Genomic DNA, 27,379 nt, shown 5'->3' on the forward strand with positions numbered 1-27,379 from the left:
GGTCTACTGCTTATAGATATGGTAACCAGATGCCAGTAACCAACAGAAACAACATGCCCTTTTATAGGCAATCTATATCACAAAGGCTGGATTAATCATTGAACAAATAAGTTGCTTATTCATTGTGACGACAGTGGTAAATAAAAATTGTTTGAGTTTGAAAATGTTTGATCCTTTTTAGACTAGTAAAAAAGATTTTTTCTTGTACACATACTTAAATAATTATTTTACCTTTTTTTAAAAAATGCTCAAAAGATTCACAATTTAAAAAAAAAAATGAAATAATCTTACTTCTCCCCAGCTCCCATAGTTCCATCGTGGACAGGGTCCAGAATCACAGTGCCTTGACTCTGGGGGCTTTGTTGCCTCATCACAATGACTAGCACTTATTCCATCCACATCTTGACACACTACAACACGACGTTGGAATCCACCTGCACAAGTACTAGAGCACTAGTGAAATAAAAGGCAAATATACATATTTGTTAGTTGTGCAGGCACTGCAATGTACAATATATTGCTTAAATGAATTTGAAAATAAGAAATTTGGAAATTGGCACTGAACTATTAATTAAAAACCCAACAAAACAATTTAGAAAAGTTCTAAACATTCTACATTCTAAAAATCAAAATAAATTGTTTTTGATTAAACATATTACAATATTGCTTTTAAAATAAAAACATATATTGAAGCTAACCAAATAGGTACTGTTCTACAACGTCATTTTCAGAAATGTTAAAAAAGAAAACTCTAATGCATGCAGAATGATGAACATAGTAAATACATTTTAGTAGTTTGCTTACTGCTCCCCATGGTCCTGTTCTCCACTGGTTTACTCCTACAGAAGGCTGGCTCCATTGATTTACATTATCTTGTGGGTGATGGCCCCTGTGTATTGGAGGGTAATCTAGTTCTGGAAAATGGCTTGGATGGTCATGCATTTTAGGAATATGACGATAAACTGGCAGGCATGGAGGCATGTTACACTCTTGCTCTTTAGAAGGACGGCTTTCGGGATCACAGTAATTCTCGTCAATTTGTTGATGGTAGTTGACACAGACAACTTGTCTTGTTGCTACTCCATTATCACATGTAACTGTGCACTGACCAAAAATTAACCCAACACTTGTGATACAACATTACATCAAAAAACAATAACTAAAGATATTCATATTTACTTCTGAAATAAATAAAAGTATAATTATTTTTTTTCAGGGCACAGACAGTCTCTTCATACACCTCTACACAGCACAATGAAGACCCAATTCTAATCAGAACCTTTGGGAACTAATATGATATAAATATGCAACAACAACAATAAAATCAATACTTACGGGTGACCAATTTCCAGCTTGCCACTCTCCACATGAACTAAAACAATTTGAAATCTCAGCTGGTCTGGGTAAGTGTGTACATAGTGATTCATCAGCAACTCCACCATGAGCATCCCTACAACTCACATAGCGAGCACGGTTACCTTTTCCACAAGATGCAGAGCACTATGAAGCAGAACAATATATGTTGATCATATTGTATTAGACCAAACCCCCCAAAATTAACTTGCAAACATAAGCATATTTAGTACTATCATGATTTAATATAGGTTTTAATCCATAAATTAAACACAAAGAGATAGATTCCAACCTCAATTATACAGATATAAATCCAGAGTAACTCTTCAAGTAACCCAAGATGTGCATTTGTCTCAGCTTGTATCACCTTTCTTGGCCTCTCTTCATGGTGAATAGCTCCCTTTAAGGTGAAGTCTTTGGAGCAACTGCTAGTGGGGAAGCCCTGACAGTGCGGCTCTAATGGAGCTCTGCTTTCGGGGAATGAGGTGTGGAGTACTGCTAGATGGGCCTTACATGCACAGCTCACAGAAGGGCTATGGGGTTTGGATGTGCAACCTTAACTGTTTCACATGAGTGTACATGTTAAGATGTAGTCTTCAAAATATATGATTGCATTATCATGTAATATTATTATTTTCCACAGTTTAGATACTTACAGGTAGCGTCTTCCTATATTTTTCAATTATTTTATTGAGAATAATTTCATTGACATAATGATAAAGTATATTTAGAGCCTGATTTATAATGTCATTACTCTGTTTTTGACACCAGCATAAATCTATCCAGCCCTCCCTGATGTGTTCATATCTCAAAAACTGTCCATAAATTGTGTCAAAGGTTTTTTGAGTAGGCATTATCTCACTCTGGTCTCAATTTCAGTACACTGCACTACACAGCTAAATTAGAAATGCATGCATGTCTCAGTTATACACTTTATGAAATTACAAAAAATATACAGGATCAGTGCATCTTTTCAAATGTTCATTTCTCAGATAAAACAAAATCAATTTTAACAGAGTACTCAAAGACACTTCTTTTCAATGAAGTTTATTTACATGCAAAATCACAACTTTAACCCCATCACTATTCGGCAGTACAGCTGTTTAAACCAAAGGCATCGATAATCCTTTTATAATGGTAAAAATTTATATTTTCACTCTCCCAATGCTTAAAAACTGGTGAATAACTTTTGCACAAACAACCTTCAAAAGTTTATCTTTTCAGACCAAAAGATAAAATTTATGTTCTATGCACTGAAGAATGGGAACTTTCTTAACTATATAATTAGCTACTATGCCCATTGTAATAAATTACATACTGGGGTCCATGATCCGTATCTCCACTGAGTCACCTTCCCTATGACAGGAAGCGATGTTGTCCATAATTTTGTTGTTTCTGGACAAGGAGGCATTTCACAGTCCTGTGCAAAAAAGGATAATGTAAACTTTAAACACATTTTTCAGAACTGGAGAAGGAAAGCAAATCACTATTATATTATGGTAACACTATTTTTCAGTAATCTGTTCTCTACTTTTCCATAGCCTTATTCAATGGTGTTTAAAAGAACAATTATTTACCCCATAGTAATTATGGTTCTTCAAGATGTGTTGTCCACACAGATTCCACTTTTGAGGATAGATTCATAAGGGGACTTAGGGGCCTAAGTACCAGATTTAGGCACCATTAGTATTCTCAAACCCCCCATTCAGCCGTTGCCTAAGTTTTTGCAGTACAAGTTCCCTAGGTGCCTATTTCTCTGCCTTATTGGCATCTGGGTGTCTAAGCCACAGTGTGATCCACGAACTAGGGGAAGATAGACACTAACTCGTCTGTGGAGATGGTTCTGGTAGGCATGCTCACAGGCCACTTAACTCCAGACAGAACAGCCAAGAGGAGCTTGCTGGTGTTCTGGAGCTGTACCAGGCACTAAATATGTGGTTTCTCCACCCAGTGGCTGGATGTACATATGAATACACAACCCCTACGGAATCCAGAATATTTGCATTATATTATTAAAAGGAATCAAAGATCAGTTGAGTGTAACAAACACACACTTTATTAGGGGAAAAGATAGGATTAAATTAAAAGAAAGGGAAGGACAGGAATCCAGAATAAAAGGAAATGGCAGGGAACCAGCTTATACAACTAAAATATATTAACCTCAGAGATTCCTCGCTCAGATAGTCATATCCCCCCCTCTATTAACTAAACATGATCAGAATCCCACAACAGAGTCTGCCCCCAGCCTGCATGTGGTCAGCCTATGCATATTGCTCCATGCACTGGCACATTTTAATATTAATCAAAGGTTCTTTTGACTGTCTGCAAAAGTCTGGGCAGTTCCAGTCACGTGCAGGCTATTCAGGGAGTGGCTGGCTGTCTAGGAATGTCAGTCATGCTCCTGCCCCATAATGCCTCTTCTCTTCCTCAGCCTCCACTATCCAGATTTGAAGTACACAATATGGACACTTAGTTTCAGTATAATACTCCCAGCCTCCAGGCTACTGGGAGATACTTCTCTGAAGCCCCCCCCCATGGCAATGAGGCTATATAATTGGGTTTATTTCAATAAAAAAATGAAACAATTGTTTGCTTGAAGTGCATTTGTTTGACTTACTTGACTGTCTCTAGGACGGGTAGCAGCATTGCACTCTCTGTCATCCTCTAAAATAACTCCATAAGTGCCAGTCACACATTTGACTGCACGCATTTGGTATCCATGTCCACATGTCACAGCACACTGTCAAAGACAACAATTTTAGTTGCTTCAAATAGTTTAAAACTTGGTCATCATTTTAAAAAGGTTGATACAATTTCTTTTTTTAAACCAACAGCGTGTAACAAGAACAAGAACATAATAATCTAGAAATAATTTTTTTGCACAGTCCTTTTTTAAATTTAAATTTATTCTCTCTCTAAAAATATTCTAATGATAATTTAACAGGTATAATAACTAATATTAAATAATAATTCTGAATAACTACTGCATAGGAGCGAATTTACATGCTTAAATACCATACCAATAATTGGATTAAGCATACCTATGAATGAAAAGTTATACATAACTTGCCATTTTATGCACAATTAGCATTATTTAATCTATTTTCAGGGAACTGCATGCCTAAAACTCTGAAAATCAAACCCTCATTGTACAGCAATTGGCCTGCTAATTAGCCTTCAAAAATGTTTTACAACTATGGCTAATGCAAATACAGTACAGTAGACAACCATGTCCCCCCCAAACATTGCTCAAGTCACAGGAAGTGCCCCTTTCATATCCTACTGGATATTAAACCTCAACCATCCAACCCCAACCACTCTCTCTAGGACAAAAAAGAAAAAACAGCTGTATTAGAAGAATATTCAAAAACACCCTTTATGCTTCTCTAATCCGGATAACTTCCAGGCTTCAGATTGTTCCAGACATAAATCAGAGCAGCTCTCAGGATGCTCCAATTTACACAGGCAGCCAACAGCTCCAGAGGCCACTACAACATGCAGAGTTTGCAAGACACAGAGATATCCCGGTCATTTAAAAGCCACAATGGAGATATGCTACCCCAACCATACCCCACAGGAATCTTCCAGGACTGGCTATGCTGGCGTTAAGCAGAGTGACCATACGCTGTGGTTTTTCATATAGCATCCCAAGAAATTACTTCAGGATCGTATCAAAACATTTGAGTTTTTATAGCTTCAAAATTTTTGTTTAAGATGCATTGTACACTAAGCAGAATTAACTTTCTGTTGCTAGGAACAAACAGTCCAGTGAAACAAGCTTCTAGTGTGATAAACATTGTAGGGAATGAAGTGAAAAGTCAAATCAGTGTAGATCAGTGGTGCGCAACCTGCGGCCCGCAGGCCACATGCAGCCCGTCAGGATAATCGGCTGGAGGGCCACCAGACAGTTTGTTTACATTGACTGTCCACAGGCACAGCCTTCCACAGCTCCCAGTGGTCGCAGTTCGCCCTTTCCGGCCAATGGGAGCTGTTAAGAAGTGGAGCAGGCTGGCTGCTGCTTCCTGTAGCTCCCATTGGCCAGGACCGGCGAACCGCGGCCAGTGGGAGCTGCGGGCAGCTGTGCCTAAGGACTGCCAATGTAAACAAATTGTCTTGCAGCCTGTCAGCAGATTACCCTGATGGGCCATGTGCAGCCGTGGGCTGCAGGTTGCCCACCACTGGTGTAGATGCTATGAAAGCTGTTCTTATGCTCAAAGTTAATGTTAATGACCCTTCTTCATTATTTCATTATATACTCATTCAGGGCTCTTACATTATCAGAAAAAATCCTGTATTCTAAGAAATATTCACATATTGTTAAATCTGAAGGCAGTAAAAATTGCTGTTTATCAGTAGATGCCAATGCATGGAATTCGGAGTAATAAAGATGGAGAATTCTGTTTTGTTGCTATTACTACATGGATTTCTTATTTGGCAAATTTCTTGTAGGTGTTGTATCAGAAATGCCAAGTACAGCAATTGCTTACATGGAAAAGTAATATTATGAAAGTATGTAATGGATTTTTAGCTCATTTTAATGCAATTTAGCAGCTGGAAATGAAGAGAAGCCAGCACTGGTGACAGATCATTAGCAATTGCTCCACAGACTTCCAGCACTACACTAAAGTTGAGGAATTCTGCCTTCAATGGAGAGACATTGGATAGATTAAAAGTTCTACAGAAGTGAAAAGTATAGTTTAAGAACGTGCTTATAGGCTTCTTCTCCACAAGGTCTCTGCATCTCACAGGTAAAAGAAATATTATCATATGCTGTCTAGCTCCCTAGTTACATGTTCTCACTGAATATCAGGGACTTCTTCTGAATAACCTGAAAACAATGCTGACTTGATTATTCAGACATGGCTCCATCAAATTAAGGATCCTTCTTTCGAACTATTTTTTCAACTGCTTTACTAGAAATAACCCTCTTTCAAATGAGTACATCCTATTTCGGAATTTTGCAGTATCTCGGATGTATACCAGATATATGCCTTTTGAAACAAAGCACACACTGCTGAATTGTAAATACACTTATTTTAATTAAAATAAATAAGCTGTGCATTTTTCCTAAAGATTATATATTCATAGATTCATAGATTCTAGGGTCAGAAGGGACCAATGTGATCATCTAGTCCGACCCCCTGCACAAAGTAGGCCACAGAACCCTACCCATCCAGTTCTATAACAAACCCCTAACCTATGCCTGAGTTATTGAAGTCTTCAAATTGTGGTCTGAAGACCTCAAGCTGCAGAGAATCCACCAGCAAGTGACCCATGCCCCACGCTGCAGGGGAAAGCAAAAAACCTCCAGGGCCTCTGCCAATCTGCCCTGGAGGAAAATTCCCTCCCGACCCCAAATATGGCGATCAGCTAAACCCTGAGCATGTGGGCAAGACTCACCAGCCAGCACTCAGAAAAGAATTCTCTGCAGTAATTCAGATCCCATCCCATCCAACATCCCATCACCAACCACTGGGCATACTTATCTGGCGATAATCAAAGATCAGTTGCCAAATTTAGGCTCTCCCATCATACCATCCCTTCCATAAACTTATCAAGCTTAATCTTAAAGCCAGATATGTCTTTTGCCCCCACTACTCCCCTTGGAAGGCTGTTCCAGAACTTCACTCCTCTAACGGTTAGAAACCTTCGTCTAATTTCAAGTCTAAACTTCCTAGTGTCCAGTTTATACCCATTCGTTCTTCTATCTACATTGGTACTAAGCTTAAATAATTCCTCTTCCTCCTTAATATTAATCCCTCTGATATATTTATAAAGAGCAAGCATATTCCCCCTCAGCCTTCTTTTGGCTAGACTAAACAAGCCAAGATCTTTGAGTCTCCTTTCATATGACAGGTTTTCCATTCCTCAGATCATCCTAGTAGCCCGTCTCTGAACCTGTTCCAGTTTGAATTCATCCTTCTTAAACATGGGAGACCAGAACTGCACACAGTATTCCGGTGAGGTCTCACCACTGCCTTATATAACGGTACTAACACCTCCTTATCTTTGCTGGAAATACCTCGCCTGATGCATCCTAAAGCTTTTTTCATGGCCATATCACATTGGCGGCTCATAGTCATCCTGTGATCTACCAATACCCCAAGGTCCTTCTCCTCCTCTGTTGCTTCCAACTGATGCATCCCCAATCTATATCTAAAGTTCTTATTATTAATCCCTAAGTGCATGACCTTGCACTTTTCACTATTAAATTTCATCCTATTACTATTACTCCATTTTACAAAGTCATCCAGATCTTCCTGTATGATATCCCAGTCCTTCTCTGTGTTAGCAATACCCCCCAGCTTTGTGTCATCCGCGAACTTTATTAGCACATTCCCGCTTTTTGTGCCAAGGTCGGTAATAAAAAGGTTAAATAAGATTGGTCCCAGAACCGATCCTTGAGGAACTCCACTTATAACCTCCTTCCAGCCTGACAGTTCACCCTTCAGTACGACCCGTTGTAGTCTCCCCTTTAACCAGTTCCTTATCCACCTTTCAATTCTCATATTGATCCCCATCTTTTCCAATTTGACTAATAATTCTGCATGTGGAACCGTGTCAAATGCCTTACTGAAATCGAGGTAAATTAGGTCTATCGCATTTCCTTTGTCTAAATAATCTGTCACCTTCTCAAAGAAGGAGATCAGGTTGGTTTGGCACGATCTACCGTTAGTAAAACCATGTTGTACTTTGTCCCAATTACCATTGACCTCAATGTCCTTAACTACTTTCTCCTTCAAAATTTTTTCCAAGACCTTACATACTGCAGATGTCAAACTAACAGGCCTATAGTTACTTGGATCACTCTTACTCCCTTTCTTAAAGATAAGAACTACGTTAGCAATTCTTCAGTCGTACGGTACAACCCGAGTTTACCGATTCATTAAAAATTCTCGCTAACGGGCTTGCAATTTCATGCGCCAGTTCCTTTAATATTCTCGGATGAAGATTGTCCGGGCCCTCCGATTTTGTGCCATTAAGCTGTTCAAGTATGGCTTCTACCTCAGATGTGGTAATATTAACCTCCATATCCTCATTCCCATTTGTCATCCTTCCATTACCCCTAAGCTCCTCATTAGCCTTATTAAAGACTAAGGCAAAGTACTTATTTAGATATTGGGCCAAGCCTAGGTTATCCTTAACCTCCTTTCCATCCTCAGTGTGTAGCGATCCCACTTCTTCTTTCTTTGTTTTCTTCTTATTTATATGACTATAGAACCTTTTACTATTGGTTTTAATTCCCTTTGCAAGGTCCAACTCTGCTTGGCTTTTAGCCTGTCTCACTTTATCCCTACATGTTCTGACCTCACTAAGATAGCTTTCCTTGCGAATCCCACCCTTCTTCCACTCCTTGTAGGCTTTCTGCTTTTTCTTAATCACCTCTCTGAAATGCTTGCTCATCCAGCTTGGTCTGCAACTCCTGCCTATGGTTTTTTTCCCCTTTCTTGGGATGCAGGCTTCCGATAGTTTCTGCAGCTGCGACTTAAAGTAATTCCAGGTCTCTTCAGCATTTAGATCCACAAGTTCTTCAGTCCAATCCACTTCCCTAACTAATTGCCTTAATTCTTTAAAGTTAGCCCTTTTGAAATCAAAAACCCTAGTCCCAGATCTATTTTTGTTTATCCTTCCATCTAGTTTGAACTGAATTCGCTCATGATCACTCGAACCAAGGTTGTCCCCTACAACCATTTCTTCTATGAGGTCCTCACTGTTCACCAAAACCAAATCTAAAATGGCATCCCCTCTTGTCGGTTCTTCAACTACTTGGTGAAGGAATCCATCAGCTATCACATCCAGAAAAATCTAATCCCTACTATTCTTGCTAGCACTTGTACTTCAGTCTATATCTGGGATGTTAAAGTCTCCCATGATCACACATTTCCCATTAGTGTTTACTTCCTTAAAAACATTAAAGAGGTCTCTATCCATATCCAAATCAGATCCCGGCGGTCTGTAGCACACCCCAAGCACTATCTCAGGGGAGGCTCTGGTAGCTTTCTTTCCCAGTGTGATTTTTGCCCAGACAGACTCTGTCTTGTCCATTCCATCACTTTTTATTTCTTTACAGTTAACCTCCTCATTGATGTACAATGCTACTCCACCACCTTTGCCTTTATTTCTATCTTTCCTAAACAGCACATAGCCTTCAATACCTGTACTCCAGTCATGACTACTATTCCACCACGCTTCTGTTATCCTTATAATAGCTGGTTTCACTTCCTGTACCAGTAGCTCTAGTTCCTCCATTTTGTTCCCTAGGCTCCTCGCATTAGTGTACAGACATCTTAATTTTTGCCTTAATATTATATCTTAATATTATATTAAGCAGCTGGAGATTCTTAACAGTATCATTAGCTTGGCATATATAATCTTATATTTTAAATCAAGGATACCCCTAGAAGTGCAGATTTGTCTAGAAATGACTGGCTGGACCTTTACCACCAATACGACTGCACTTGGAATTGCATCTACTTTCATTAATTTTGGGTTAGCAACACTTTTCACTCAACACATGTAAAACATGCTGAGGTGTGACAGAATCTTACAACCTTAGCAATTATATTCCAACAGAAAATATTTTAAAACTTTGCTGTTGCATGATCATTCAGAAGTCTAGAATAGATGAAAAAAGCAAAAATACTTATGTACTCACTGATCCCCATGGTCCTACTTGCCAAGATGCACATTCATGAAGTTCACATGATCTTACTGATTCTGGTCTAGAGTTTGGATTACAGAAGTTCTCTCTCACTTTTTCATCATTCAGTTGACACCATACTTGTCGATACCTCATTCCCTTCCCACATGTCACAGGACACTACAGAGTGATAACATTACATTTGTCAGCTGATAAAAAGTATGAAATATAAATTTATACATTCACCTTTTCCAGTCATTTTTTGGACTTCAGTTAATATAGCTAATCACAAAAACATTTTCATAGTTTAATACAACCAATTCTTTATTCTCTTGCTTTCTAACCATTCCCAGTTCAAGAATATACCAGTCCAAAGATCTATAAACATTTCCCCAGCTATCAAAATGTGAAAACAAATTAGAGTTAATTTACTCATTAATATTAAAGTATCATAAAATGTATACTTATCATAAATTTTGAAAAAAACATAGGTCATAACTTCCAGAGGAAACATGCTTAGCCCATTCACAATTCAGAGAAAGCCAGTATAATCTACATGAAAATATAAACAATAATGTGCTTTGCTTGAGTGCATAGTTTGTATTATTTCAGAGAAATTAGTGGTAAGATATTAGATAAAATCCCTGTAAGAACCCTCACAGTCTTGCAATAACATTCCATGAAAAGCTAAATTACTGGTAAGTTTTTCACAAGACATCAAACAAGCTATCTGGAGAGCTTTGCAAAATTCTAGCATTAGAATATGCTATATTTATTTTACAATGAAAATAACTAGTAATACCAAAACTGTGAACATTTAAAAAGTACTGCTTACATTTAAAGTAATTTTAAAAGTAGTATAATAATATCAAAGGAGCCTGAAGTTTTGCGTGATTAGTGTTACCTCACTCCAATCACTAGTAGCCCAGTTTGGACATAAAAACTCATTACAGTTCTGTGTTACAATCCTTGGAAGTTCATGACATTCTCTATCAGCTAGCCGACGACCAAAGTTGTTCATACAAAAAGCTTCTCTCGTTCTTATGCCTCTCTCACAGCTCCTGGAACACTGATATAGAAAAAAGTAAAACGGAGCACAAGAAATGTACTGTAACAAAGACTAATTCAAGCTATATTAAAAAGAGATATATTTGGCCAAATTCATCCTGGGTGTAACTCTACAGACTTCAAATAAATATCTCAAAGATAAATGTGTTACTCTGCTGTTTAGCTCCATGATATAGTTCATAAACTAATGTTAAGGCTGCAATTTTATATCTTATCTTCTATAAAATACATATAAAATATTATATTAATATTATTCTATTATATTAATAGAAAGCAATTTAAGTTATAAAATAAAGCACTTCCAAGTTAGGAAATGCCAGATTTATGATTGTATCCATCCTGTGTATTGAACAATACAGGGATTCTGTGGAAAAAATAGCATATGATCATGCAATTAAAGACTGTAACATAATGCATATACACAAGGAGATAGAATTACAGTTGCATGGACAGCCTTAATTCTGGCATTTCCTAACTTTCAAGTGCATGACTTTGCCATCTAAATAATTTTCTTTAAACATAATTTGTGTGTGTAATTTCTTAAGTATTTCTAAAAAGTTAAAAAAATTCTCTTATATATGAGTTTAACAACACCTTGCCACTCTACATCATCAGCAGGGTTTGCACACTTAACATTCAGCATTGCTATATCACAAACTGTTAGCACTTGAGCTACGAAACTAATTACATTAGCTGGCAGAAGGAGAAGGCTGTTGTCCCAGAGGATGCAATAAGTCACTGATGTCATGTGGTAGGTCTTTTTTTCCTTCATGTTTTTTAACCAATGCTCAATTCAAGGATATACCAGACCAGTGATCTATTAGCATTTCTCCAGCAACAAAAATGTGAATTTAAATGAGAGTACATTTACTCATAATGTTAAGGTATCACTCCTACTAAAGGAGTTATTGGGAGGAGCCTAGCCCAGGGTAGGTCTAGGGAATTCTCAGGGGAGGCTAGCCTGGTCTGACTTTCTATCCAGAGGAAGTGAACAGCACCTGCCCTAGGGGATGGGGAGGATTGGGTTTCTGAAGCCAGGTTCTGGGTCCAGAGGGGTTACAAATGAAGATCAGCACAAATCTTTCTTTCCCCACCCCCACTCCCACCTGCACTGGGAGCTAGAGGAGCTCTTGCCCTTTGTAGTGCCTGCATAGAGGAGGATGTGATGCTGGGGCTATGTATCACATTCATGGGGGTATGGATTAGGAAGACTCTAGCACTTTAGCTGCTCTGGCAGCTCCCAGTTGTTCCCAATGTAGTTTGTGCTGGTGCTTTGATGATGTGGTTGTGTTCAGTGATTTGGCATCCAAGATTTTCCTGAACAATAAAAGCAAGAGAAGCAAAATGGCAATTTTTAAACCATTTATAACTCATCTAAACCAGAACGGAAATGTAACTGGGACAAATTCAGCTCTTCTTGCCGCTGAATTTCAAAGGCCAACAACAAACAATTGAAGTGTTAGAGCTTCTATAAAAAATGTTTCAATAAACTTTTATAATAGAAAGCGTTAGGAAACCTAAATATAGGGTTTGCTACCAACTCCTCTATAACAACTCAGATTTTCCAAAGGAATTTTTCTTTTGGTTACTTAAATAGAGAAAATCAGAGCAAATTACTACCAGAAAAAAATCAAAATCTAGTATCAGCACTAATCAGAAGAACTGCAATCATACAATCACAAGGGTTTGAATTTGTACCTCTGACCATTCCGTGTAGTGCCAGCTTGTTAACAGACAGTCACCATGACAGGGTTCTCTGATTGGTGGTTTCTGCTGATCAGCGCAGTATTTATCATCCACTGGAACACTCAGTCCTTTTGAAACAGAGTACTTCATGCAGTGGATGTCTAAAGACCGATACCCTGGGCCACACTGTGATGTGCACTCACTTTTGCCAATATTATGCCACCTACAAGTATAAACTGTTATATAAAACTAAATATATTTTAATAAATACAATATAAATGCATTAAGAACTCAGATACTATAGTGAGGAATGCAGTATAAAATCAATTTTAAGCAATAGATTAAATAAATTGAAAGTACACATAGGGATTGAGTATCAGAGGGGTAGTCGTGTTAGTCTGGATCTGTAAAAAGCGACAAAGAGTCCTATGGCACCATATAGACTAACAGACGTATTGGAGCATAAGCTTTCATGGGTGAATATCCACTTCATCAGACACATGTAGTGGAAATTTCCAGAGGCAGGTATAAATATGCAGGCAAGAATCAGTCTAGAGATAACGAGGGTAGTTCAACCAGGGACAGGGGCGGCTCCAGGCATCAGCATGCCAAGCGCGTGCTTGGGGCGGCATGCCGTGGGGGGCGATCTGCCAGTCACCGGGAGGGTGGCAGGCAGGCAGCCTTCGGCGGCATGCCTGCGGAGGGTCCGCTGGTCCCGCGGCTTTGGCGGACCTCCCACAGGTGTGCCTGCGGGAGGTCCGCCGAAGCCGTGGGACCAGCGGACCCTCCACAGGAAAGCCGTCGAAGGCAGCCTGCCTGCCGTGCTTGGGACGGCAAAATGCCTAGAGCTGCCCCGATCAGGGAGGATGAGGCCCTTTTCTAACAGTTGAGGTGTGAACACTAAGGGAGGAGAAACTGCTTTTGTAGTTGGCTAGCCAGTCACAGTCTTTGTTTAATTCTAAGCTGATGGTGTCAAATTTGCAAATTAACTGAAGTTCAGCAATTTCACTTTGGAGTCTGGTCCTGAAGGTTTTTTTTACTGCAGGATGGCTACCTTTAAATCTGCTATTGTGTGTCCAGGGAGGTTGAAGTGTTCTCCTACAGGTTTTGTATATTGCCATTCCTAATATCTGAAATTGAATAAGGATTGAAAATTTCAAAACTGTCATGGAGATTTAAACACATATAAACTGAGGGTTTGTCTACACAGCATTTTGGAGCGAGTGGGAGTGAGTCTCCCCGCCCAGTTTGACAGACTCCAGCTAGCAGGGCTTGTACTAATGCTCTAAAAATAGCTGCACAGACAGCACTTTACTCATTGTGGCTGGGGCTGGAGCTCAGGCGTTGAAACCTAGGGAGAAGGATGGGCATCCGAACTTGAACTCCAGCCCAAGCCACAATGTCAAAGTGCTCTCTATACAGCTATTTTTAGAGCATTAGCACGAGCCCTGCTAGCCTGCGTCTATTGACCCAGACTGAGAGGCTCACTCCTGCTTGCTCCAAAATGCTGCATGCATAACATACCCTGAAAGACTTCTATACAGTTTTTTAAATTAACAGAACTTGTGTCTAAATCCCTTGGGTGATTTTGAAAATCTCAGTGATTCTAATCCTGCATTCTTTGAATACTGCAACCTGGGCATTCCTGGTGCACCAGCAATAGAAGACTGGGCCCCAAAGGAGTTCCTATTGAGAGTATAATTCTTGGTGAAATTCAGTAAAGATGCTGGGGCGGTGAAATTCATCCCCATCAACTAAGAACCAAAATAAATACAGTAATTCTCTTAGTTTCAGAAATGGAAATCCAGAGTGTGACTCCATGCAATCAACTCATTTTCTTCTTTTATAAAGCTGGAAGCTCACCTGTGTATAATACTTTGTTTAGATCTACAGCTGCAAAATAGTTAAGTCTTAAAAGCGCCTTTTCATAAAAACATATTTTTACCTTAATTCACATTCTGTGTTGCACTTTTCAGAGACTGCTGGTAAAGGAGGTATATTTTCACATCTTTGGTCAGACACTACCAAGTGATCACTCTTACGTATGCATGTAACTTTTCTTTTACGAAGACCTTGAACAAAACATTTGGAAAAGTTTAAAGAGCTAAGAAAAAAGTGTTTTTGATCATTTACTGCCATTTTTGTTTATTTTAAAATTAGCTACATATTTTCTGTAATGAAATATTCAGTTGTGTTTCTCAAAATAATTACACAGAATAGAAAAGCCAACATACATGAGACAAAAAACTCATCTTTCTCTACTTGCCTCCCTAGTAGGGTGACCAGATGTCCCAATTTTACAGGGACAGTCCCGATTTTGGGGTCTTTTTCATATATTGGCTCCTATCACCCTCCTCCCCATCCCAATTTTTCACACTTGCTGTCTGGTCGCTCTATATCCTAGGAGTCTCACAAGTCATCTCTGGTCCAGCCCACACAGCTGGTCACACCCTGAAGCCGGTGTTCAAAAGATGTTGACCAACAAACAAGAATTCCATTTTGTGAGAAAATCTGAGGTTTCAGAATTTATTTTTGTTTCTCATCAGAACCTGAATTTTTTTTCACAATAAAAAGGGAACAACCTGAGACAGAGAGAGAGAGATCCCCTTAGCCCAGAATAGCCAATACTCCAGAGGTTAGGGAACTCATCTGAGATATGGGAGACCCAGCTTCAAGCCCCTGTTCTAAATCAGGCACAACAGGGACCTGAAGCTAGTTGCCAGGTACCTATCTGGGGTTGCTCGCTCTCTCCTTTTGACCAAAAATTCCAGCCAGGACCTGAAAAGCCTTCCCAAAGACACTTTCATTGAAACAGCCACAGTTTCATAAAAAGCTTAGGTTTTGACAAATCTGCATTTTCTGACAAATATGCTTAGTCAAAAAAATTCCCTATCAGTTCTTATGTTAATGTAGAGGACAACACAATCCACCTACTGTGTCAGCATCACCTGATTACCAGAGTGGCCAGAGCACAGCTCACTTCGAGGCAACTAGAAATACCCACAATCCTGGCTGATCAACCCTACCAAATTCCAAAGCATGTTAAAAAACCACAGTACTCCACCTACAGGCAAGGAGTTGACAATCTGGAGAGGTATGATAATTATAGCATGATGACAGCTATCAACACTCTGGCCCCCAAATTGCCAAAAGGCCAAGAGAACTATTCTTTCTATCTCTGCAGAAGCTGTCAAATCTCACCCAAATGAGGTATTCAAGATGGTGAACAGCACCATCAATTCTGACCACCTACAGCTGGAGTCTCAAAGTCCCGGCCCACGGGCTATCTGCAACCCGAGAACCTCCCCACTGCAGCCCACAGAAGAGAGACGCATGCAGACACGCTGCCCAATGTCTGCTGCAGGTACTGCCCCTCCCCTTCCTGGCAGCAACCCTTGTCTGAGGGAGAGGGACAGAGATACCATCACTAGTGACAGGCAGTCAGTCATGGAGACAGCAGCATTAGTTGCCAGGCAGAATCAGCCATGGAGGCAGCATCACCTTTTTCCACAATGAATACAAACAAGTCAAAATACCGAACACAACTATCTGATGCACACCTTGCTGCAATCCTGAAGGTTTCAACTGCTCAGTCACTGAGGCCAAACATCAATAAACTGACAGAACTGAAGCGTTGCCAGGTGTCTGGCAAACACTAAAAACTCTCTGGCAGGCGAAGAATTGTATAAAGTTGTAAGACAGTTTTATTATTTCTAAGAAATTTGAAATAAAAAATACAATAAACATTTTCTTTTCTGAACACCATCTTCAGTGACATTACTGGCCCTCTGGGAGGATTTGAGGACTGGCACTGGCCCTAAGGTAAATTGAGTTTGAGACCCCGACCTACAGTCCAAAGCAGAATTTAGCACCAAACACTTCACGAAAAGATCACGCACATTCAGGAAGTCTCTTAGGCTTCATGCAGCTGATATCCCTTTGCCAGACAGTAAACAGCATTTCTGCTCCTTAAATTCAGCCCATTCTCTCCACAACTACAGAACATTCTGAAGGAGGCTCAACCAAAAACTTGTGAGTCTAATCCAGGCCCTTCCTGGTTGATGAAAAAGAGTCACAAGCAACTGATATCCCTCCTGACTGAAAAGGCCAATGTCCCTTCCTCTTTCAGACATGCAACAGTTCTACCAACAATGAAGAAATCCACCTGGCGGTATATCTGAACTGACTAACTACCACATCATATCAAAATTTCCACTCCTGAGAAGACACCCAAATGCTGCTTTCAAACTCATCTAGCTGCAGCCAATATCCTAGATCTAGCATAATCTGGACACAGGCCAGGACATGAAACAGAAACAGCATTAATGGCACTGATGGATTATCTCTTGATGTCAACAGATGGAAGGCAAACATCCAGTCTCATACTCCTGGATTTCTACAGTATTCAGTACGATCAATCATGTGAACCTGCTGTCCCACCTAAAAGAGGAAGCAGGAGTCTAGGAGAATGGAATTCCTGGAGGGAATCACCCAAAGAGTGGCAATGAGAAACTGCCTCTCCACCTGTGGAGTGCCATGATTAGGGCTGTGTGTGTGTGTGTCACGGAGGTCACAGAAGTCACGGCAAGAGCAGCTTTAGGGCATGGGGGCACACCCGGCAGCTGGTGCTGCTGGCCCCAGGGGGGCCCCCAAGCAGTGGCCCCCCAGCTAAGATTCAGTCAGGGTTATTTATAGTATAAATCATGGACAGGTCATGGGCCATGAATTTTTGTTTATTGCCCATGACCTATCCATGACTTTTACTAAAAATACTTATGACTAAATCATAGCCTTAGCCATGATATAAATCTACCCAGCAAATTAAAACCCACAGTGATGAGTCTCTCAGCCCAGTCAATTGACTCAGACTTGTGCTTAACTGTGGGGTTAAAAGCAGGAATGTCTACATTGCTATTTAGGTGAAGAACCTGGGTTCTGACACGCAGCCCTGGTCTACACTACAAGGTTAGGTCGAATTTAGCCACATCAGGTCAATTTTATAATGAATGCATCTACACAAGCAACCCCGTTCCATCGTTCTAAAGGGCTCTTAAAATCAGTTTCTATACTCCTCCCCGGCGAGGGGAGTAGTGCTAAAATCGACCTTGTTGGGTTGATTTCGGGGGTAGTGCACATGCAAATTGACATTATTGGCCTCCAGAAGCTATCCCAGAGTGCTCCAGTGTGACTGCTCTGGACAGCATGTTCAACTCCAATGCACTAGCCAGGTACACAGGAAAAGCCCCAGGAACTTTATTTCCTGTTTGGTCAGCGTGGCGAGTTCCGCAGCACTGGTGACCATGCAGTCCCCCCAGAATCACAAATGAGCTCCAGCATGGAGTGAATGGAAGACACTGGATCTGAGTATGGGGAGAAGAACCTGTGCAGGTGGAACTCCGATCAAAAAGAAGAAATGCTGATATATATGCCAAAATCGCACAGGGCATGATGGACAGAGGCTACAACAGGCACACACAGCAGTGCCGTGTGAAAGTCAAGCAGCTCAGACAAGCCTACGAAAAGACAAACGATCACTCTGGGTCAGAGCCCCATACATGCCACTTCAATGATCAGCTGCATGGCATTCTAAGAGGGGGGGACCCTACCCCTATCCCACCATTGTGCATGGACACCTGCAAGGGGAGAGTCTCACACAACACGGAGGAGGATTTTGTGGATGAGGAAGAGGAGGAGGAGGATAATATGCAGCAGGCAAGTGGTGAATCTGTACTCCCCGACATCCAGGACCTTTTCATCACCCTGGAGCCAATATTCTCCCAAAGCAGGATCCACGACCCGAAGGTGGAAAAGGCCCCTCTGGTGAGTACACATTTGTAACTACAGTATAGGGTTTAAAAACAATAGTGTTTAATGTTCGATTTGCCCTGAAGACTTGGGATGCATTTGTGGCCAGTACAGCTACTGGAAAAGTCTGTTAACGTGTCTAGGGATGGAGCGGGAATCCTCCAGGGACATCTCCATGAAGCTCTCCTGGAGGTATTCTGAAAGCCTTTGCAGGTTTCTGGGGAGGGCTGTCTTATTTCACCCTCCACAGTAGGACACTTTACCAAGCCAGTAGCAAGTAGTCTGGAATCATGGCAGCACAAAGCATGGCAGCAAATGATCCTGGGTTCTGGTTGCGTTCAAACAACATTTGGTCTTTATCTTTCTGTGCTAGCCTCAGGGAGTGATATCATTCATGGTCACCTGGTTGAAATAGGGGAATTTTTGTAAGGGATCAGTAAAAGGACCCCGCTTATGCTGGGCTGTTTTCACTTGGCTAAAAGGAATCACCCCTGGGAATAGCCAGACGGGGGGTGGGGGGAAGAGAGGTGAAGGGATCATCCCAAGTAGCCATGCAGAGGGCTGGGGGGAGGGGTGTGCTGCACATCCACCTGAAAACCACAGTCCTTCCTTTTAAATGGCAAACCCAAGTGGCATTGCTTGCTATGGGAAAGGAGGGTGCTGCAGGTTGCAAACATTCCCACGTTATCAAGGCATTAAAAGCCAACCCCACGTACCCTTTGGCTTACCATGGCTCCCTGGAAACTGAATTCTGTTGCCCAGCCATGTGTGATGTGTCACCATACTGGCAGGCGCTCAATATAAAAGGCAAAATGCGACCTTGTACCTAAAGCACATGTGCTGTCTGCTGTGAATTTCTTGATTCACTATGAAAGAGTCTCCCTTTTGTTCTCACAAATGTATCATCTTAAATTTTACTCTCTTTTTATCACACGCAGGTGCAAATGTTTCTATGCTCCCCCTATCATCTCCATCCCTGAGGTTATTGCAGATTAGAAGGCGGAAAAAAAAAAAGCACTCGCAATGACATATTTTCTGAGCTCATGCAGTCGTCCTGCACTGATAGGGCACAGTTGAATGCATGGAGACATTCAGTGCAGAGTCCAGGAAAGCATTAAGTAACTGCGATGAGAAGAGGCAGGATGCAATGCTGAGGCTAATGGGGGAGCAAGCGGACATGATCAGCATCTGTTGGAGCTGCAGGAAAGCCAACAAGAGCACAGACCACCGTTGCATCCACTGTACAACCGCCTGCCCTCCTCCCCAAGTTCCATATCCTCCTCACACAGAGCCCCATGAATGTGGCGGGGAGAGGGAGGAAAACTCCAGGTACCCAGCCGCTCCACTCCAGAGGATGGCCCAAGCAACAGAAGGCTGTCATTCAGACAGTTCTGATTTGTAGTGTGGCTACAATAAGCAATGTGGCCTTGTCCTTCCCTCTTCCCCTGCCCCACCCTACCCAACCCGGGATACCTTATCAGTTATCTCCCTTTTTTTAATTAATAAAGAATGCATGGTTTCAAAACAATAGTGACTTTATTTCCTTTGCCACCTGTGATTGAAGCGGAGAGGGTGGTTGGCTTACAGGGAGTTAAAAATCAACAAAGGGGGTGGGTTTGCATCAAGGAGAAACACACACAACTACAACATCGTAGCCTGACCAGTCATGAAACTGGTTTTCAAAGCCTTTCCGATGCGCAGTGTGCCTACCTGTGCTCTTCTAATCGCCCTGGTGTCTGACTGTTCAAAGTTGGCAGCCAGGCGATTTGCTTCAACCTCCCACCCCGTCATAAACATCTCCCCCTTACTCTCACAGATATTATGAAGCACACAGCAAGCAGTAATAACAATGGGAATATTGGTAGAGCTGAGGTCTAACCTAGTCAGCAAACAGCACCAGCAAGCTTTTAAATGTCCAAAGACACATTCTACCACCATTCTGCACTTGCTCAGCCTATAGTTGAACTGCTCCTTACTACTGTACAGGCTGCCTGTGTATGGCTTCATAAGCCATGGGAGCAAGGGGTAGGCTGGGTCTCCAAGGATAACTATTGCATTTCAACATCCTCAACAGTAATTTTCTGGTCTGGGAAGTAAATCCCTTCTTGCAGCTGCTCAAACAGCCCAGAGTTCCTAAAGATGCGAGTGTCATGCACCTTTTCCGGCCATCCCACGCTGATGTCAGTGAAACGTCCCTTGTGATGCACCATTGAGAAGTACCCCTTGCAGTTTATGTACTGGTTGGCACGGTGGTCTGGTGCCAAGATAGGGATATGGGTTCCGTCTATCACCCCACCACAGTTAGGGAAACTCATTGCAGCAGAGTCATCCACTATGACCTGCACATTTCCCAGAGTCACTACCCTTGATAGCAGAAGGTCATGATTGCATTGGATACTTGAATCACAGCAGTCCCCACAGTAGATTTGCCCACTCCAAATTGTTTCCCGACTGAGCAGTCAGGTGTTGCAAGCTTCCACAGGGCTATCGCCACTCCTCAACTGTCAGGGCAGCTCTCATCTTGGTATTCCTGCGCTTCAGGGCAGGGGAAAGCAACTCACAGAGTTCCAGGAAAGTGGCCTTACGCATGCGAAAGTTTAGCAGCCATTGGGAATCATCCCATACCTGCAACACTATGTGGTCCCACTAGTCTGTGCTTGTTTGCCTGGAACAGAATCGGCATTCCACTGTATCAACCTGCCCCACTGCTGCTATGATGTCTCAATTGCCACATCCAGTGCTTTCAGGAACATCTGTGTCCATGTCCTCCTCACAATCGTCCTCGTGCTGTCTCTTAGCCAGGTTCTGCACATACTGCAGGATAATGTGCTAGGTGTTTACAATGCTCACAACAGCAGCAGTGAGCTGAGCGGGCTCCATGCTAGCCATGTTACAGCGTCTGCATGGGTAACCCAGGCAAAAAGCCATGAAATGTTTATCTGCAGTTGCTTTCACGGAGGGAGGGAGAGAGCAGAGAGTAACGACATGTACCCAAAACCATCTGCAACAATGTTTTTGCCCCATCAGGCATTGGGAGCTTAACCCATAAGTCCAATAGGCAGCAGAGACTGCGGGAACTGTGGGATAGCTTCCCATAGTGCACCGCTCCGTGAGTCAATGCTAGCTATGGTAGTGAGGACGCACTCCGCCGACTTAATGTGCTTAGTGAGAACATACACAAATCGACTGTATAAAATCGATTTCTAAAAATCAACTTCTATAAAATCAACCTAAATTTGGAGTGCAGACATACCCGCAGTCGCAGAGCCTGGACTCCAGCCTAAGCAAGAACATCTACACTGCTATTTTTAGCTCCACAGCCTGAGCAGCAGCCTGACCTGGCCTCTGAAACTCATTTCCATGGGTTTTTCTTTGTAGTGTAGACATACCCAAAGGGATCAATTCCTTCTTTAGTTCGATGCAACATATGCACACAGCAGTGAGACATCATAGACTCAAATGCCATCCATGCAGATGATACATAGCTTTTGTTATGCTCTGCAATGTCTATTGTCTGAGCTTCCTGGTTATTCGTAACAAGCTTGGATTTGAAGCTTAATCCACTGTGATAGGTTTCTTTAACTGAAAAATTGTACTGAGCTTTCTCTGACTCTTTAGGAGATTCAACTAAGGTTTAGAAAACATACAGATGGCTCCTTTTGTTGGCACTCTGGCTTAGTTCATGTCAAGCAAGAGCACTAGCCGTATCAATCAGATTCTTGTAGGCAAGTGGCTAGTCTTTTATGAGATTATATAATGTAATCATTTTTTGAGCCAAACTGCTTCCATAAATATAGAAATTCAATTACTGCTAGAATTACTGTGAAAAAGTACAAATAAATAAAAATAAAATAATAACGCTTCTCTATATATAAAATTTTAAACTAAATAGAACTAATTAATCCTTTGATGAACCCAATCCATGTTATCACACTTTTCTGGATGACATACCTTAAGTGTACCTTAATTTCAGTATCACTCATTTTAATCTCTAAATTTAAATTAACTATAATTTCATGCAAATTTCACACTTATACAGTTGAAAATTATTTACATTAGAAATAGAGAATCCAGAATAGAAGATACAGAACTCTATTTACACCAAGGAAATGAATCCCTCACCATTTAAAAGTTTCCTGCATTTATTGGTATACCTCATTTTCAGGACTTTATCCCAAATTACGTGCGACATTTGGGCATACACAGGTTGAGATGCATGATGTGACATGATATTAAATACTTCTGAATTTACATGTAAGAATATGAAATAACATCATAAACAGAATTCTGATTTCAAAAAGAATTCACAATACCTTGACACATTTTGCTGCACTCTTGCCAGGGACCATATGGATCCCAGAGAAACAGATCACTTCTCTCTTCTATAGGAATACTGAATGAATAACGCACATCAGGGTTGTATAAATTCCCTACACATAATACCTTTAAAGATATAAAAATAATACTTTTTTTTTCAATGAATTGACCCATGATTATAAAACTATAAACACTTATTAACTTTACAAACTTATTAAAACATTGAAAATTCACCTGCAAAATTAGCTCTTCTTGTAGTCGATCGGTGCTGTTAATTCGCTCTACAGTGTTGTTTGAACCATTGTACTCAAAAATGGCTCCTTGTATACCAATTTCTTTTTTAGACATGCTTACAACAAAATTTCCATTCAGGATAAAATTCCCGTGAGTATCAGATAATGCTAAAAGTAAAAATTTGGGAATAAACATCTATCCCAATTAAAAGGTATAATAAACAGTAACACAAATTTGAAATTTTATTTGCATTTAGTTATTCATTATGATAATTGGTATTTTTTTAATTTATGACAAACAGTTTTGAAAACATCAGTAAGATCTGATACCATTAGTAACATACTTCTATTCAGGTGCTATAGGTACTATCTACATCGTTAATATTTACTGTGTTGGGGGCCACATTACTACAGGGTAGTAATACCAGAAATAATTTTTAAATGTTTTGCTCCTGCCAGTATACCCAGGAACAGTTTGTATTCTGAATTGTTCTACAGTCTTGTATTCTACAGGGCTATGGTTCAGTAACATGGTTAAAAATGGGTAACTCCTAGGCCAGGAGTCGGCAACCTTTCAGAAGTGGTGTGCCGAGTCTTCATTTATTCATTCTAATTTAAGGTTTCGCGCACTGGTAATACATTTTAATGTTTTTTAGAAGGTCTCTCTCTGCAAGTCTATATATTATATAACTAAACTAGTGTTGTATTGTAAAATAAACAAGGTTTTCAAAATGTTTAAGAAGCTTCATTTAAAATTAAATTAAAATGTTGATCTTACACCGCCGGCCCGCTCAGCCCACTGCTGGTCTGGGGTTCTGTTCACCTAGGCAGGCAGCAGGCTGAGTGGGGCCTGCGGCCGGGATCCCAGTTAGGAAGGGTCCGGCAGCCAGAACCCCAGACCGGCAGCAGGCTGTGCGGGGCTAGCAGCCGGGACCCCAGATTGACAGTGGGCTGAGCGGCTCAGCCCACTGCCGCTCAGGGGTTCCATCCGCCAGCTCCTGCCAGCCAGGATCCTGACTGCTGGACCCGCTCATCCTGCTGCTGGTCTGGGGTCCCAGCCCTGCCCACATACAGTGAGTACCTACCTTCTCCCTGGTTCTGGCCCATTCTCTTCCTCTCTCTGCACTGAGCTGAGAGTCGGAGTGGACCAAGCACAGGGCTGGGGGAGGGTCTGTACAAGATCTAGAGTGCGGGAGCGGGGCTCAGGGTTGGGGCAGGAGGTTTGAGCGTGGGGACACTTACCTGGGCAGCTCCCATTTGGTGTGAGGGGTGCAGATGGGAATGTGAGTAGGGGTGCAGGAGCTCCCGTTTGGTGCTTAGGGTGGGGATGGGGATGTGCGGGGTGCATGAGATGGGGGTGGGGCTGGGGATGTAGGGGCTGCAAGAGTCAGGGCAGAGGGCTAGGCACATGTGAGGGGGGTGTAGATGTCAGGGTAGGGGGGCTGGGTATGGATGTGGGGGTGCCAGAGTCAGGGCTGGGGTCATGCGGGGGGTGGTGGTGAAGGAGCCAACAGAGGGCTGGGTGGTACAGGGCTCAGGACAAGGACCTGGGGGGTTTTGGGGGGTACAGAGCTCAAGGCAGAGGTCTGGGTGTGTGTGTGGGGGGGTCAGGGCTCAGGTCAGAGGGCCGGGTGACTGCCGCTCCCAGAACCCCCAAACCCCCTCGCTCTTTGTCCCGACTATCCCCTCCTGGGACCCCACCCCTATCTAAACCTCCTGCCCCTGGTCCCCTGACTGCCCCCTTAGGACCCTACCCCCTACCTGTCCCCTGACTGCCCCAACCCTTATACACACCCCCGCACCCAGACAGACCCCCTGGACTCCCATGCCTATCTAACCGCTCCCCACCCTGCAACAGGACCCCCAGAACTCTGGACCCATACAACCCTTCCCTGCTTGCCCAACCCCTCTTCACACCCCTACCTCCTGACAGTCCCCCCAGACTCCCAACCCCCCCCAGCTCCTTGTCCCCTGACCATCCTCTCCAGAGACCCCCCCACCCTAACTGCCTTCCCAGGACCCCCCTTGCTCTCTGTCCCCTGACTGCCCTAACTTCTATCCACCCCCCACTCCCATGCCTCATCCAACCCCCCCTCCTCCCTGACTGCCTCCTCCAGAGACCCCTGCCCCTAATCACCCCCCTGGGATCCCACCCCCCCATCAAATCCACCCTGCTCCCTGTCCCCTGACTGCCCCCACCTCTTATCCACCCCCCCCAAGACCCAGACCCCTTACCATAGGCTCCTCGCTGATCTGGAGCCCTGCTGCCATGCACGCAGTGCTCTGAGGGGCGGAGTAGGGCTGCGCACAGCGGCGGGGCTCCGGATCAGCGGGGAGTGTCTTGCCCTCCCCACGGAGCCAAACACTGCCCCGCGGGAGCGCGTAGCCCCGGCCCCGAGAGTGCTGTGCGCGGCAGCATGGCTCATGGGAAAGGGGGGTGAGGGTCTGCGGCTTGCTGCGCTTGCCTGGCGCTCCAGCCCAGGAGCGTGGACCCCGCAGCTTGCCGCATCGGCAGGATTTTTAATGGCACCCTGGGGTCCCGGCAGGCTCCAGTGTGCCATTAAAAATTGGCTCGTGTAGGTTGCCGACCCCTGTCCTAGGCCTTCATTGGCAAGGCTGAAATGTGCATTCTGGCATTACATGATAAATTTTAATATTGTAAGATAAGCATACTTTTCTAAAAACCTCTTTTTCTCATAGTATTTTCATCCATGGATAGAATATATGTATAATGTATGTATAGGTGACCACCTGAGCTTGTTCTCTGTGCATGTTTAACATTCTGACAAAGAGCTCTGTGTAAGCTCGAAAGCTTGTCTCTTTCACCAACAGAAGTTGGTCCAATAAAAGATATTACCTCCGCTACCCTGTCTCTCTAAAATTAATGAAACATTTAACTGCAAAATGTCATAACACAACTGAAAATAAATGTTTTCAACAACAATTCTACTCTGTCTAAATCTCGTTCTCCCAAATAAACTATATAGTTCAGATATAACAGAGATCTCAACTTATAAATAAATGGTGTTTTCAACAAATATGCATTTAAAAAATCCCAGTGCTTGCTCTAATTCTTAGTTCACTTATAAATAACATGACCACCACATATTCATACTGATAAAATCTTTGTAAACACACCATCCATTCGTACTGCCTCTTTCTGACAGATAAGCACAAACACACATTAAGAATAAGAAACAGTCCACCAAATCACAGTAGGAAACAGGATCACTGCCTCCTTATGCACCTACCTATAATGTGTAGGAAAAATAACTGTGTGATCACAGGGTACCTTCAATTTGAGTGACATATTCTGGAGGTCTCACGTTGACAGTACAAAAACATTCCTGAAATTTCTAATCATCATAGGTGACAATTTTCCTAACTAAAAAAGCTTTGCAGCCAACACAGAGGATTCTCTATTCAACCTTGTCCCAACAGATAAAGATCACAGAACCAAAAATTAATGGAAACGTAGGAGCAAGTGATCATTACTTGATCACATTTATAATATGCAAGCATAATAATAATAAGGCCAATTTCACAAAGCTGAAAACAATGATGAACCAAAGCAGTTGTGAGGAAAAATTTAATAAGAAAAATGTGAATGATAATTGGAAATAATTTAAAAACACTTTAAGATGCCCAAAATGTCACAGTCTAACAACTGAGACAGTAGGTTGTACTGGATAAAAAATTGATGTGGTTTAGAGGGAAGTGCAGGCAGCTACAAAAAATTAAAAATATATATATTACCAATGGAAGAAAGAGGAAGTTGATAGTAATGAATATAAATTAGGAATTAGGAATTGTGGAAAACTGATAAGGGAGCAAAGGGACACAAGGAGAACTCTGTGGCCAGCAGAGTTAAGGACAATATGGAATTCTTTAAATATATTAGGAACCAAAAGCATCCTGACAATGATATTGTCCACTAGTAGATGGAACTGGTAGACTGATCAATAATAATAATGCAGAAAAGGGGGAAGTGTTTATTGTCTAACTTTAGTAGCTTCTGTTTGACATCCTCCAGAGATACGATTTGAATGGAAAGAGTGTTATCATCACCATATAATGAGACTACATCATCTGTTTTACCCACAAATACAGAACAACGGTATCTCTGGAGGATGTCAAACAGAAGCTACTAAAGTTAGACATTTTTAAATCAGCAGGTCCAGTTAACTTGTATCCAAGACTTTTAAAAGAGCTGGCTGAGGAATTCACTGGACCATTAATGTTGATTCTCAATAAGTCTCAGAGCACTGGAGAAGTT

General features: G+C 42.0%; 1 protein-coding gene across 3 annotated transcripts in view; it reads right to left on the reverse strand.

Annotated features, from left to right (window-relative positions):
- The window catches only part of ADAMTS20 (ADAM metallopeptidase with thrombospondin type 1 motif 20), a 182,089-nt gene that overhangs the window by 67,065 nt on the left and 87,645 nt on the right, over positions 1-27,379 (reverse strand). For all 3 annotated transcript variants that reach the window (XM_050936005.1, XM_050936004.1, XM_050936007.1), the window contains 11 exons: positions 23,105-23,271; positions 22,867-22,996; positions 14,694-14,820; positions 12,761-12,971; positions 10,899-11,063; positions 10,010-10,174; positions 3,971-4,093; positions 2,672-2,773; positions 1,336-1,500; positions 805-1,104; positions 292-453 (listed from right to left, as the gene is read on the reverse strand). In XM_050936005.1, coding sequence (XP_050791962.1) covers positions 292-453; positions 805-1,104; positions 1,336-1,500; positions 2,672-2,773; positions 3,971-4,093; positions 10,010-10,174; positions 10,899-11,063; positions 12,761-12,971; positions 14,694-14,820; positions 22,867-22,996; positions 23,105-23,271 — 1,817 coding nt within the window. The remainder of the gene's footprint in view (positions 1-291; positions 454-804; positions 1,105-1,335; positions 1,501-2,671; positions 2,774-3,970; positions 4,094-10,009; positions 10,175-10,898; positions 11,064-12,760; positions 12,972-14,693; positions 14,821-22,866; positions 22,997-23,104; positions 23,272-27,379) is intronic.

The sequence above is a fragment of the Gopherus flavomarginatus genome, chromosome 1 (assembly GCF_025201925.1).
Source record: "Gopherus flavomarginatus isolate rGopFla2 chromosome 1, rGopFla2.mat.asm, whole genome shotgun sequence".
NCBI lineage: Eukaryota > Metazoa > Chordata > Testudines > Testudinidae > Gopherus > Gopherus flavomarginatus.